The sequence below is a fragment of the Theropithecus gelada genome, chromosome 11, assembly GCF_003255815.1.
Source record: "Theropithecus gelada isolate Dixy chromosome 11, Tgel_1.0, whole genome shotgun sequence".
Classification (NCBI taxonomy): Eukaryota; Metazoa; Chordata; class Mammalia; order Primates; family Cercopithecidae; genus Theropithecus; species Theropithecus gelada.
Genome location: NC_037679.1, coordinates 1809832 through 1825231, shown reverse-complemented (window position 1 = coordinate 1825231; position 15400 = coordinate 1809832). Strand labels below are relative to the sequence as shown.

Here is a 15400-nt window from a genome sequence, read left to right as displayed (position 1 = left end):
ATAAATATATTGTTGTCAAGGAAGGGAAAAAAAGTATTTTATGTACTATTTTGTTCTTTTATTTATAACTTTTAATTTTGTGTATACCTGCATTTATACTCTTGACCCCTGACTGTGCCCTTGGCCTGTTAAACAAAGTAACACTTCTAAAACAAAGTTCCCTTAAACAAAATTTATTTTACTATTAAATGAAGACTACATAATGAATGTGCATAAAATAGTATCAACCTCATGGAAAGATATACAATTTTATATCCTGCCTAAAGATATCATAACCACACCCCCACACCCAAAGCGGTTACTGCCTTTTCATTACATGAACTCAAATATTAAATTTTCATATAAAACATTGAAAGTATTTATTTCACTGGACTTCCTTCTTTCTCTTTTTTGTAGAGGTACAAACCATACAGATTTCAGGGACCAGGAAAATAAAGAAAAAGTTTGGACTGGCCAGGGGGAAGAAATGTGTTAAACAAGTGATATGGTTTGGCTCTGTTGCCACTCAGATCTCATCTTGAGTTGTAGTTCCCATAATCCCCATATGTGGTGGGAGGGACCAAGTGGGAGGTAACTGAATCATGGGTGCAGTTTCCCCCATGCTATTCTTGTGATAACGAGTAAGTTCTCAAGATCTGATGGTTTTATAAGGGGCTTGCCCCTTCACTCAGCTCTCATTCTTCTCTCTCCTGTTGCCACGTGAAGAAGGATGTGTTTGTTTGCCCTTCTGCCACGCTTGTAACTTTCCTGAGGCCTCCTCAGCCGTGCAGAATTGTGAGTCAATTAAACCTCTTTTATTTATAAATTACCCGGTCTTGGATATTTCTTCATAGCAGCATGAGAATAAACTAACACAAAAAGAGATGAAATACCTCACCTAAAGACATTTAAAATTTTATACAACAAGAGATGAAATACCTCACGTAAGGACACTAAAAATTTTTCCTCCCCAAAAAATTGCAGGCCATGAACTTTTTAGAAACTGCTTTATAATATTGTTTAGCAAATTAAGGGTGTAATTTAAAAAGAGAATCCTAATGTAGGAAATGAATGGTGGTTAGATTACAGAAATGTGAATAGAGAGATCTTACACTACATTTGGGTCCAGGAAGCACCTTAAATTATTAATTTATTTGCTGAAATATATTATAATAACAATTAAGATACTACATATAAAGATAGCATACAAAATAAATATTACCAGTACAATAATTATTGTAAACCTCTTTGCCAGAATTCTCTAAAGACAGAATTTAGCACTCTCTTTGGAGCTAGCATTAGTGCCTATAGGGTCTTCACATTTCTATTAAGGCTACGTCTTCAATAAAACAAAGGTTATCATATTATCCAAAAAAAAAAAAAAAAATGCTTGCTGGGTAACTGTACTCTCTGTAACAGTACCTGCTGGGGTGTCTTCTGACCTTGAACTCCCAGCATCCTGACGTTGTCTGGACTTGTCTTCAGCTTCTCCTGGAGAACCAAATTCCAAGCTAAAGAGTGGCTTTTTTCTGTCCAAGTCACCAGAGGATGAACTACCATAAGAGAAACCACCTACAGCAAATAACAGAAGATTTTATTTGAAAACAGCATTGTTAGCACAGACTATAAAAGCGGTCTGATTATGACACTAAGAAAAGCTACTTTTTTATTTTATACAAGTCTTATTATTCTGGCGGCACTTGAACAACATATACCACCTATCCACGTCTTTTTGTCATGGTTCTAAGACCTTAAGAAAGAGAGGAGAATCGAGCTGTGGAAATTCAATCATTGATGTGTGCTAGAGAGACTCTTCTTCTCCTGGACAGAGCAGAAACTCCCCAATCTGCTTTCTTCCCCATTCATAAGTCCCAAGTTCCAGCATCCCACCTCTTCCCACTGCTATTGTTTAGGAGTTTGTCTCCCCACAACCCATGTTGAAATTTGATCCCTGTGATGGAGGTAGGGCCTGTTGGGAAGTGTTTGGGTCATGTGGGCAAACACCTCAGGAATAGCTTGGTGTTGTCCTCCTGGTAATGAATGAGCTATTGCTCTGTTAGTTCCCACAGAACTGTCATTCCTTGTCTCTCTCTCTTTTTCTTGCTCTCTCATGGTGCACAGGCTAGCTGCCCTTGGCCGTTGCCATGAGCGGAAGCACCCAGAGACCCTCACCAGAAGTAAAGGCTGGTGCCATGCTTCTTATACAGCCTTCAAATACAGGAGATGAATAACCCCCATTCTTCATAAATTACCCAGCCTCAGATATTTCCTTATGGATAGCAAGGCAAATAAACTTAGATGCCCAGCAAAATACTCTGCTATGTTGAATCCACTCTGCCCTTGGCTACTGTTCCTTATAACTGACAAAATTAAGATAACATATCTGACGCTCCTTTCTGTATTCCTGCAAAGACGTAACCATTTACTCATAAATTAATTGTAAAGTTAGCCTCTTTCAAGTCTCAGCTTAAATTTCATCTCAATGAGGCACACTCTGACCAGTTAAAACTGCAACTCTACCCCCACCATTATACTCCCAATCACCACTATATTTAATATTACTCTATTTTATCCCACAGATTTTATCACCTTTTAATATAACATGTTTACTGCTTATAATGTTTTTTGTTTATTGACTGTATCCTTCTGGGTTTTAAGCTGCAAAAACTCAATGTTTCTTTGCCTGTTTAATTCACTCAAGTATCCCAGGTGATGAGAGCAGTGCCTGAACTACAGAGGACACCCAATTCATATTTATTTAGTAAATACATTCACCAACAAGATTACTTTTAAGAGAAGAAATACTGTCTTACATGATGCATATGTGCTTTCCGTCATTCCCTTTATTTTTTTAATCTTTACAATAAAATTGAAATGCTTTAGAATTAATGTCATGATAATGATGATATTCCTGTAAAGTTGTGGAAGACATACATTTTGATCAATGAATAGAGAAGAGAATGAAGCACATTACTTGTAAGTAAAATGTGAAGAATAAGTAAGAGCAAATGCAAGTAAAACTAAGTAGTTTAATTCTCCATATTCAAAATAGGAGATGAGATTTCTCTCCCTACACACTTTTGCTTAGATTATTTACTTTAGAAAACTTGTGTTTTCAGCCGGGCACGGTGGCTTATGCCTGTAATCCCAGCACTTTGGGAGGCTGAGGCGGGCAGATCACAAGGTCAGGAATTCAAGACCAGCCTGGCCAACATGGTGAAACCCTGTCTCTACCAAAAATACAAAAATTAGCTGGGTGTGGTGGCGCATGCCTGTAGTCCCAGCTACCAGGGAGGCTGAGGCATGAGAATCGCTTGAGCCCAGGAGGTGGAGTTTGCAGTGAGCCAAGATTGCACCACCCTACTCCAACCTGGCGACAGAGTGAGACTCCCTCTCAAAAAAAAAAAAAGAAAGAAAAGAAAGAAAGAAAAGAAAACTTGTGACTTATTTCTCTACCTCTCTGAAATGTATATAAATATTTTTAAAGACTGGATAAGCACCCCAAGAATGGTTCCCCAGGGGCCTGGCACCATCACTTTGACATGTCATCACAGAGGAAGATAACTTCCCATCTCCTAGGTTCCTGGGAGGTAGGAGCCTAACTTCAGCTGGTGCCTGGTTACAAATTGCAAACCTACCTCCAGTCATAAGATACAAGAAATTTTTTTTTTTTCTTTTAAAGACAATCAGCAGACACAGGTGGCCACCCCAACTACCCTGTAAACTTAGATTGAACTGTATGGCTAATGCTGCTATGAAATTCACTTGAGAACTACTTGTTAATCTTGTCATAGATTACATCTGCTTGGCTATGTCTTTCTGTTTTGGTAGTCTCTTTAACCTGTATGTGCATCACATTCTGCTTTAATGTTTATTCCATAATAAAACTTTTTATTGTAGGAATACAAGTGCTTAAATCATGTATAGTCTATTTATATTATTACCTATATTAGGTAACTTTCCAATGACTACACTACCTTTCTCCACAGACAGCATTGCCTCTCATTGTCTCCTCTTTCCCTCTATCAACCCATGTTTTCCACATACTCTTCTTCCTTTCCTCTTTTACTCTCTCTCTCTCATTGTCTTTCTTCGATGCCATGTAGTTTCAGAACCGCACTTTAATATACAAATATCTTAGTTTGATGACAAAGCAGAAGGAAGAAAAGAAGTATTCAGTTGTGTGTAAAGTATGCACTTTTCAGCAAACCCATCTGGGCTCACCCTCTTGCAATCAGTGTGGTCTTGGCCACTACCTCTCTTAGACCTAGCAACAGAGGTTGCTGCTCTGATCTATGTCAGTTTCATGCGGCCTTCCTGGGTCATGGCCTTCCTCAGAGAACACAGAATACAGGGCGAGGGTGAAGAGCCTTTGTCTACTCAGAGGGTGTGCTTGCCCCTCCCCATTACTGGACAATATTCTAAGTCCCCTGGGCTGCAGCTCCAAGCCTGCTACTTGGACCTTCATGGGCATCTTTCCTGAGATCTTCTGCCCCAGGTGAGACCACATTGCAAAAATTGAAGCCCAAGGTGTGAGGAATGAACAGAGGGTGGTCAGTTTGCAGAAAGAGGTGGACTGAGATAGGAAAGCTGGCCTGTCTCTCCCAGTGTGACCAAGCCAGAGAGAGAAGGAGCAGGGCTACTTCTTGGATAGGGCACAGGCAACCCTGTTCTTGCATTGATTTCCAATGAATCTAAAAATTCTGCATAGGAAATGTCATCCCAGCTTACACATTTTATTTGCTACTTTGTTCCTGTTATTTGTAACTTTTTTATTGTTTACACACTTGCATTTGTACTTTTGCCCCTGGCTGTGTTTTGTGTTCTTGACTTGTCCTTGGATAGACAATTTAACATTTCTAAAACAAAGTTTTCTTATCTACTAAATGGGGAGTACATCATAAACAAGGATAAGATCATGTCTACTTCATAATAGAAGTATTAATTAAATGACAGTGTTAAGTGAGGTGAGTGCACCTAGTCCAGTGTCTTACACACAGCATTCAACTGGAATAAACCCTGTCCTTTAATACATTTGACTTGTCTCAGCAAACTTACTGCATCAAACTCGTTTAGATGCATTTTATTTCACTTATTTAATTCATGATGTGTTTGTTCACCATACTCATCATACCTCTCCTGAGCTCAACCCCGGAGACATATTAGATTCTTCATTTTATTAGACCAGTATTTCTTCATTCTAATGTTGACATGAGTAGACCTGGCATCCTAGATATTCAATGTGCCACATTTGTCTTCACTAACTTTATTAACTTTATTTTATCCCTTTTGTTTTTATTATATAAAACTTGCTCAGAAATACTTGCTGCTGAAGTTATGGTCAGTATGTTTTTCAAATGTACAACATCTGTATAACAGTACTTTATATACCTTATCACTTTAGTAGCCTCAATTCTATGGGATAGGTGCCATTAAACTACTTCATTTGTAGATGAGAAAATAGATATTTAGAAGAGACTGAATAATTTGTCCAAGATCACGTGGTTAGAAAAATCTGCCAAGAAATCCTTTGCTCTTAACTGCGATGTACACTGCCTTCATCTTGCTTAAAGACAGATTGCTTATACAATGCTCAAAGATAAATAAAATGTTTACTTTATAGCTTAAGGATAAATGAAAATGTTTATATTTTCATAATAAAGTCATATTAGATTTTGAATACATTTTGCACAAAATTTTGGAAGGTTTAGCTTATACTTTAAACCATAGAATGGAGTAGAAAATAAAAATAGACATAATTCTGCTTCTTCATCCCTACCTCATGGAGAGAAAGGGCTGGATAAGAGAGGTGAACATGATTCCGCTGTGTGGATAGGAAGATTTTTAAAGTAATGGGAACAAATGAATTATGTTTCTGACGTCAGTAAAAATCAGTGGATATCAAAAAACATGAAGCCCTGTATTGACCTATAATCCTTTTTCTCAAATGTAGGATTCTTGATCTCATTAAAGAATGAAGAGTTTGAGGGATAACAATGCCCTGAAGTTTGTCCAGCTTTTTTGTTTGTTTGTTGTTTGTTTGTTTGTTTGCTTGCTTTTTGAGATGGAGTCTTGCTTTGTTGCCGGGCTGGAGTGCAGTGGCGCAATCTCGGCTCACTGCAAGCTCTACCACCCGGGTTCAAGCAATTCTCCTGCCTCAGCCTCCTGAGTATCTGGGACTACAGGCCCCCACCACCATGCCCGGCTAATTTTTCTCTTCTTTGGAAGAGACGGGCTTTCACCATGTTGGCCAGGATGGTCTCAGTCTCTTGACCTTGTGATCTGCCTGCCTCAGCCTCCCAAAGTGCTGGGATTACAGGCCTGAACCACCGTGCCTGGTCAGTTTGTCCAGTTTTATGTTGACTGGTTGAGTGGTTGATGGGGACTTTCTTGCTTGCCATTTTTATTCACTTAAGACAGCTCTAGCCTTGGAGAACCTCATGTCCCTCCTAAATAATACCCAGACCTGGAAGTTCTCTGAGACACATGGGAATAAATTCAATTCCTCAGAATTTTAAGGAACTTTCATAGAACTATAAAATCCCAAGCATACCCTTACCTCCCTCTCATTTGTGAATGGGGGCTTCTAAAGGAATGCTGAAGACTCGTATACCCCCATTTACAAAAGTAACAACCAGATTTTGTAGAGAAACTCTTACTATATCACTATGATGGAATTTAATGAGTCTCGTCCATAGTTGTGAAAAATAATCTTGCTGTCTTCCTGACTCAACTGAGCTGCTGCTTAATCTCAGTTTATATCTTCCCTCAAAGAAGACTTTTTGAAATTACATTTTATTTATGTTGTAGAATGAGGTAGGGATGTAAAATGCCTATAAGAAAAGCACAGGAAAGTATATTGGGCTGTTTTGATTGCTGTGTACAATAGATCAGAATAAAATTGAATCTAAGTTGATATTAGCAATAATCTTAATGCTGGATTTCAGAAAAACTTCATTAAGCAGTCTTGTTGATTTGCTATGGCTCATTTTTCCATTTCAGTGGGTAAAAAAACAAAAAACAGTAAAGGATAATGGTGATATTCAATCACCTGATGGGATCTAGTAAAACTGCTGAAACTAGATTGATTTTAAAGCAGATCACTAAGGAATCAATCTTGGAAGAGAAAAGCAACAGCATGTCCTGCCAATGAAAATATAGGAAAGTAAAGTCTTAAATTTGTATACACATTTCTATCACAGGTTTAAGATATTTTAGGTTAAGCAAATAACCAGAGCAATTTTCCATTTTAAATTTCACCACCTGTAAAAGTATTGATCAAAGATTAAAATGTCTGGCCCAGATTATACAAAAACACATTAAAGCATGTCTGTAATAATAAGAGAGATTATATTTTAAGCATTTGAAGGATTTTTCCAGGGGAGATACGCCCTAGGTCCAAAGCAAAGCACTACCATTCTATTGCTTTTGAGTATAAACAGTATAAGAAAACAGAATAAAGTAATTTACCTGATCTGCTTGCTGCTATTTTACCATCTGAACAAAGAAAGGAAGAATTGCTGTCATTAGTGGTGTCTCTAAATGATAGATTTACCAGTAGAAAGTGAATATTGATTACAGTCATTTCTTGTCTTTGGGAGGTGCTCCCAAAGAGATATATTCATTGAATTTAATACTCAGGCATAAATACGGTAAGTAGCCATTGCCCATGGCACATTTCTGCATCTTCAGAACACTGCCATAAAGGAGAAAGTCTGGGCTAATCTTCCAGTCACTCTCATGCCCAGTCTAAATGCATAAATTAGAATGCAGCAAAACTCAATAATTTTTGGACGACTGAACAGGTGCTTCAAAAGACTAATTATTCTTTTGGTAAAATGCAGAAGTTTTAGTTAAAAGATATTTTCATGTGACAAAGGTACTGAATAAACTACAATTACTTAATGTGAATCAAATGTCTACAATTTCTAGTTTACAGCTGAATACTAAAATTTATGTATACACAACTTAAAAATTATTTAAGTGTCATTATTGTAAATCAAGGTAAACTTTCTCCATACTTAAATAAATGGCATGTAAATGTACAACCTTGTCAAGCTATTGTAAGTACAGCTGAGTCAAAAACTCACAATAAGAATGGGTACTTTACAACAAAAAGTATAATTTACATACACACACACTTATTAAGATTTACAAATATAAAAATATTTGTATTAAATACATCAAGTCATTGGTTTCCAAAATAATTTTCTCAATAATTCTGTGAAATAAAACACTTAACAATGGTAATCGAATTTTGCATAAAGTTGCATGTTGATTGCATATTAAAGAAACTTCAAAGATGTTTTCGGTAACATTTTTATTTGGAGATTTACAGGATTGTGGTTTGTTTTAAATGCTTCTCTATGCTCTATAACCTTTAAATTTTCTAAACCCAAAATGACTGCATTATTCAAATAAAGAGTCAAGGCACATGGTCTGATACTAAGATAAACTGTTAGAAATTTGAACTAAAATCCAATTCAGGATAATCCAGGACTTATGGTTAGTAAACCTATCCCAGAGATGAAGGGGTAAATTAAGACAAACAGTAAATAGCACATTTAAAAGATAAAGTATTTCCCATATGTTCTCATAAATTTGTTGTCAAAAACCAAATCTTATGTATTGCACAAACAAATGCACACACACATGTCTAGCCAAAGGCTAAGAAGAAATGGTTTATAGATGTGGCTTGGAGACACTTAATATAAATGCTTCAAAAGAAAACTGCACAGTAATATTCTCTGTGTAAGTTAAACACCTGGAAAATTCTAACTATCTGAAATGTAGATTGCAGTTAAGAAGTTGTCCCGAAATCCTCTTGCGGCAAATAGAGGTATCATCGAGCCCACGTATAAATTCTTGTTTATTCAATGTACCCATCAGGAGAAATCTTTTGAGGCCTCACTCAGAGTGCACATCCTTACCACAGGTACAAGGCTAATGAGCTTGGATCGATGGTGTTCTCAGCCCAGTGGACTGAAAACAATGAGTAAGAAAGAATTGGAACTGACTGCTAAAAGTAGACATGATGATCCTATGAATATAGAGTTAGTTGTTGAACAGAAAAGAGAGGACAGAAAGGCAAATCAAAAGCAGACACAGAAACTCAGAAACAATCTCCGGAACAGGGACAAACTATTTACACAAGTCAGTAGATTCCAAGGGCATCATTGTATAGAATATAATATGATAATGGACATGCATTTTCATGCCCTTAAAAAAGATTAAGCTATTTTCAGAAGTTCCTCGTCTTCTTTGGTAAGAAGTTAGGGCATCCTTGGTTTATTTCAGAAAGTTTACCTTGCAAAGCATTTGGTTACTTTCAAGTAGAAAATTCTTGTAGGCAAAATAAATCTTATATTGATAATCCCAATTTATTTTATTCATTTAAAACAAAGATGTACTGAGGACCTACTCCATTGCAGCCACTGCTCTTGGCATTATGAATACAGGGTGGGCAGCATAGACCAAAATCTGTCCTTAAAGAGTTCAGAGTCACGTGGAGTAAACGGGGTGTCATGGGAGCTCATTCACGAAACCAAGTGTGTAGGACACACACTAATTTTCTGATTCCAAAAGCAACCTCACAATGCAGCATAATGTTTCAAAGCAAAGATTAATTCCTGAAAGATACTGACCTGATTTTTGTCGGTAAAGTAGGGCTTCCACATCTATTTTTAAATGAAAAAAAGAACAAAGTAAGTCATTTTATAATTCTCTATAACATATTTTAAGACAATGAAAAAGATGTTCTTTTTGTTTTCATTCTTCCTTAAAATTCAATATAAGCAATCCACTGTTTTTATCTGGTAAGTGTAATATTTTAATGGTAATTTATTATTTTGCAGGTTTTCTATTTAATAGGAAATGATCTATGTAACACAGACCTACCAGCATACTTGATATCAAAATTTTCAATGCCAACTCAGACTTGAAAATGTGCATGACCAAATAGATTAAGTTCACAAATTAATATTAGCCAGTACTTTATATCTTTTTCACACAACTACAGCTGTTTATCTAAAGTATGTTTTCTGATCTAAATTTCACATGCTTTTATTTCCCTTAAACATTTTCTGGGTAATGTGTTCATAAGCAGTGAATTATACAAAAAAGAAACAAGAATAAAGGAACAGAATCAATTATATGGACTTTAATGAGAATATAGGATAGCCTGAGGAAAAAAAAATAAAAGTGGATTATGCATATTCACGCCTGAACTATGTCTCTTATAACTGTTTTTTTCTACTTAACCAGAAAAATTGTTTTTCAAATTTTTTTCTTTCTATATAGTTATGCTTGATTAAACAATGCAAATGTTTCTTCCAATTGATTATATGGATACTGACTAAATATTTGCCTTCAGCAACTTCCAGGCCCCAAGATTTATCATCCTATAACCTACTGAAAACTATGAGAATCTGTATATGAAACATAAATCAGACTAACAGCAACAAAAATTCATTTCAAATAAGGCACCTAGGATTTCTGCAAAGAGCAGTTTTCCAAGTATGTTTCTCATTTCCCACAATGACATCTTGAATAAATACATAAAATCTTTGAATTTTGTTGATAAGCCGCCTGTCTATGGAAAGCCCGTTGAAATACTCATAATCATTTTCCAGATGTATAATGGATGGATATATAGGAATTTACCTTAGAAACATGAGCCAATTCTTCAGGAAACTTAATATACTTACAACAAGTACTTTTAAAATTATGTTTATGGTGATACGACGTAAAATAAATGCTTTGAAAATAATGTACTCGGGCCGGGCACGGTGGCTCACGCCTGTAATCCCAGCACTTTGGGAGGCCGAGGCAGGCAATCACGAGGTCAAGAAATCGATACCATCCTGGCGAACAAACACGGTGAAACCCCATCTCTACTAAAAATACAAAAAACTTAGCTGGGCGAGGTGGCGGCGCCTGTAGTCCCAGCTTCTCGGGAGGCTGAGGCAGCAGAATGGCGTGAGCCCGGGAGGCGGAGGTTGCAGTGAGCTGAGATCACGCCACTGCACTCCAACCTGGGCGACAGAGCGAGACTCAGTCTCAAAAAAAAAAAAAAAAAAAAAAGAAAAGAAAAGAAAAGAATGTGCTCTGTGCTCCATTACTTAGGAAACAAGAAACACATTTATGCAACAGGAAAAAAGAATATAACAAAGCACTATGTAAGATTTTGAAAATCACTGTTACACAAAGTAATCATTTTCTAATGGTTCATCAATTTCCCAGAGAGTTGGATTAAACTTAGAAACATTTTATCTTAATTATAACAAATAATTGCAGTTCTCTATATTCTGGCATCTCAGAGAAAAGTAAGATGTATGTTTTGTGTTCTACTTTCAGATTTAGAGAATAGATTTTTAAGTTTAGATATGGAAAAAAATCTCCTGCTCTTTGCAGACTTTTCCCCTTACGTTTGGATAATGTTATCTTTTCTGCCCTTTTCAGGAACAGAACAACGTTTGTTTCTAGGCACTTTTTCATTTTGCTTAATGTTTAATTTTCTCAAAATGAATGACATCTTACCTTTAATTTGTGAAAGTAATTAATGAACTTTCTAAAATATCCAGGAAAGTCGTTAGTTTAAAAGTGTTGTTTTTGATGATGACCCTGTTTTTAATTGGTGATAATTTCTCGATTTGTGAAAAACATGATTACCTGTTTGTGTCTTTAGTCTTAGTAGGGATATGCATTCAAGATAGAAACATCAAAGCATAAACTGTGATGAAAATCAGTAACAAACAACACTGAATGTATGTTGCGTGATCTTCTTAGTAATAGTTCTAGGCAGTTGCTAAACAAATATATCTAAATGTGTATACATATATTTAAAAGCATCCTTCATTTTATTGTGCTTTACTTTACTGATGTTTACATATATTGTGTGCTTTACAAATCGAAGATTTGTGGCAACCCTGTGACTAGCAACTCTGCTGACACCATTTCTCCAACAGCACGTGCTCACTTCAGGTCTTTGTAACATATTTTCATAATTCTCCCAATATTTCCAATTTATTATTATTGTTATACCTGTTATGGTGATCTATGATCAGTGATTTTTTGATGTTGCTCTTGTAATTGTTTTCGGGCATCACAAGCCATGCTCAATAACATGACAAACTTAATATAGACTTATGTTCTGACCTCTCTACCAATAGGTCATTGCCCCCATCTCTCTCCCTCTCTTTGGGCCTCCCTTTTCCCTGAGACACAACAATATTGAAATTAGGCCAATTAATAACCCTACAATGGCCTCTAAGTGTTCACATGAAAAGAAGAGTGGCAGATCTTGCATTTAATATCAAAAGTTCAAAATGATTAAGCTTAGTGAGGAAGGCACGTGGAAAGCCGAGACAGGCTGAAAGCTGAGTCTCCTGTGCTGAACACTCAGCCAATTTGTGAATGCAAAAGAAAAATTCTTGAAGGAAATTAAAAGTGCTACTCCAGCGAACACATGAATGATAAGAAAGCAAAACAGCCTTATTTCTGATATGGAGAAAGTTTGAGTAGCCTGGAAATATCAAGCCAGCCACAATATTCCCTTAAGCCAAACCGTAATCCAGAAAAAAGGCTTTAACTCTTTTCAGTTCTCTGAAGCCTGATAGAGGTCAGGGAGCTACAGAAGAGAAGTTTTAAGTTAGCAGAGTTTAGCTCATGAAATTTAAGGAAACAAGCAGTCTCCATAAGATGAAAGTGCAAAGTGAAGTAGCAAGGGCTGATGGAGAAGCTGCAGCAAGTTCAGAACAGAAGATCTAGCTAAGATAATTCATGAAGGTGGCTGCACCAAACAATAGATTTTCACTATAAACAAAACAGTTTTCGATTGGCAGAAGATGCCATCTAGGACTTTCGTAGCTAGAGAGGAGAACTCAATGCCTGGTTTCCAAGCTCCAAAGGACAGACTGATTCTCTTTTTTAGGGTCTAGTGCAGCTTCTGACTTGAGGATAAAACCACTGGTCATTGACCCTTCTGAAAGTCCTAGGTCCCTTAAGAATTACGCTAAATCTATTCTGCCCATGCTCTATACATGAAATAACTCAGCCTGGATGATAGTACGTCTGTTTACAACAGGACTTATTGAATATTTTAAGCCAATTGCTGAGATCTAGTGCTCAGTACAAAAGATGCCTTTCAAAATATTACTGCTCATTGATAAGAGTTCAAGAGCTCTGATGGAGATGTACATAGAGATTAATGTTGTTTTCAGGCTGCTAACACAACATCCATTTTGCAGCCGACAGGTAAAGGAGCAATTTTGACTTTCACATCTTCTTACTGAAGAAATAAATACATTTCTTAAGGTTATAGCTTGCCCTAAATAATGATCCCTCTGATGAATATAATCCAAGTAAATTGAAAATCTTCTGGAAAGGATTCACCTTTCTAGATGCACATTCATGATTCATGAGAGGAAGCCAAAATATCAACATTAAAATAATTTGGAAGAAGCTGACTTTTAGGGGTTCAAGACTTCAGTAGAAGAAGCAACTGTGGATGTGGCAGAAAGAACAAGAGAACTAGAATTAAAAGTGGAGCCTGAAGATGTGACCGAATTGCTGCAATCTCATGAGAAAACTTGAACAGATGATGAGTTGCCCCTTGTGAATGAGCAAGGAAAGTGATTTCTTTAATTGAGAGCTACTTCTGGTGAAGATGCTGTGAACATAGTTGAAATGACAACAAAGGATTTAGAATATTAGACAAACTTAGATGCTAAAGCAGTAGCAGGATTTAAGAAATCTGACTGCAACTTTGAAAGAAGTTCTACTGTGGGTAAAATGTGGTCAAGCAGCATTGCATGCTACAGAGAAATCTTTCATGAATTGAAGAGTCTATCAATGTGGCAAATGTCATGGCTTTCTTATTTTGAGAAATTGCCACAGCTCCCCCCTCTCCACCTTCAGTAGCCACCACACTGGGTACTCAGCAGCAGTCAACATCAAGGCAAGACCCTTCACCAGCCAAAAGACTACAACTCAGTGAAAACTCAAATGATCATAGCATTGCTTAGCAATAAAGGATTTTTAACTGAGGTATATATACATTGTTTTTTGTACATAATGCTATTGTACACTTAGTCTACAGTATAGGGTAAACATAACTTTTATACATGTTGGGAAGCAAAAAAACTGTGTGTGACCTGCTTTATCACAATATTCACTTTATTGCAGTAATCTAGAAGCAAACCCGAGATATCTCCAAGGTGTGCTTGTATCCACACCCTTAAGACAGGATTGTTAAAGCTGAGGTAATACACAGTAAGATGAAAAATCCAGTTTTCTTATCCTACTCTAAAGCGTAGTGTAAGAAAGATTGCTAGGAATAAAATGTTTGATGTACAGAACACTAAACATTTAAACAAATATATACTTGGGGTCATCACATTTGAAAGAATTCTTTAAATTAGTTTCTTACCTTTGCAGAAGCACCAAAGAGCCACAACCAAGTACCATAATATCAACTTCATGGTTGTGATTTGAGACCTAGAAATGGAGCATAGTCATTCTGGAGAGACAAGTCCACAAGGGCCCCTGTAACTTTGGTTTTTATACCCACTCATCCCACTGTCTGCCATCATGGGCTAGGTGTGGTAAACTTGGTGACGAGAGAGCAAAGGTAAATGTCATAGCCTGCCAAAGATGAAATCCATTTTCAGCCAGTTTAGTGCCTTACTCCTATGACATCTTCTGTCTTGGACCAAATCCAGCTCATACCAAACCCAGAACATGCCTTCTTGCCGCCCTGTGCAAACAGCAAAGCCAGGAACTAAAAGCCCCAGGATTAAAAACTAAATAAGCTGAGGATACACACATTTATCTGTCCTCCATTAATCACTGCAGAAGTCTGAATACCTCAAGAAACTCAAATATTGTGATTAAATATTGTAATTGTCTTTCCCTTAACAACAAAATGTGTTTTAAACATTAACCTACTTTGAAACAAAGAACTCTTTACTTACCAATATGTTAGAGAAATGCATTGCATAAGTATAGGTGTAGATGCCCTAAGATGTATAAATATACAGTAATAGCTTTATAATTCAAAAGGATATGTAAAACTCTAATGATATGTTTTTATTTTACAATAAGATATATAAATAAGTAGAAAATATATTAAAATGAAAACAACATAAAAAGAATGTTTTGGGACAAACACAAATTTGAATAGGAAATGTCATTCATCAATACATATCTAGATATCCTGGGTAAAGAGATAAGTTCAAGTTAGAATCTCAGAGAAGTTCTGATCTGGTCTATGATGAACAGGGTAGAGAGGATTGACAAGGGAGGAATCTCTTGGGCCAGTCAGGTGGACCTGGAAAATGGAAAGGCCAACTCCACAGCTTCAATGATGCCATTTGCTCCTCATCTGCTCCCAGCTGCTACCAAGGAAAGACTTCAGCAGCTG

The 15400-nt window shown here is 36.6% G+C and overlaps 1 protein-coding gene across 1 annotated transcript in view; it reads right to left on the bottom strand.

The window, feature by feature from the left end:
* MUC19 (mucin 19, oligomeric) overlaps positions 1–14512 on the bottom strand; it is a 189266-nt gene extending 174754 nt beyond the window's left edge. The window contains 4 exon segments of the mRNA XM_025401355.1: positions 1402–1551; positions 7450–7476; positions 9624–9656; positions 14408–14512. Coding sequence (XP_025257140.1) covers positions 1402–1551; positions 7450–7476; positions 9624–9656; positions 14408–14459 — 262 coding nt within the window. The 5' untranslated portion in view covers positions 14460–14512.
* Positions 14513–15400: the final 888 nt, after the last annotated feature.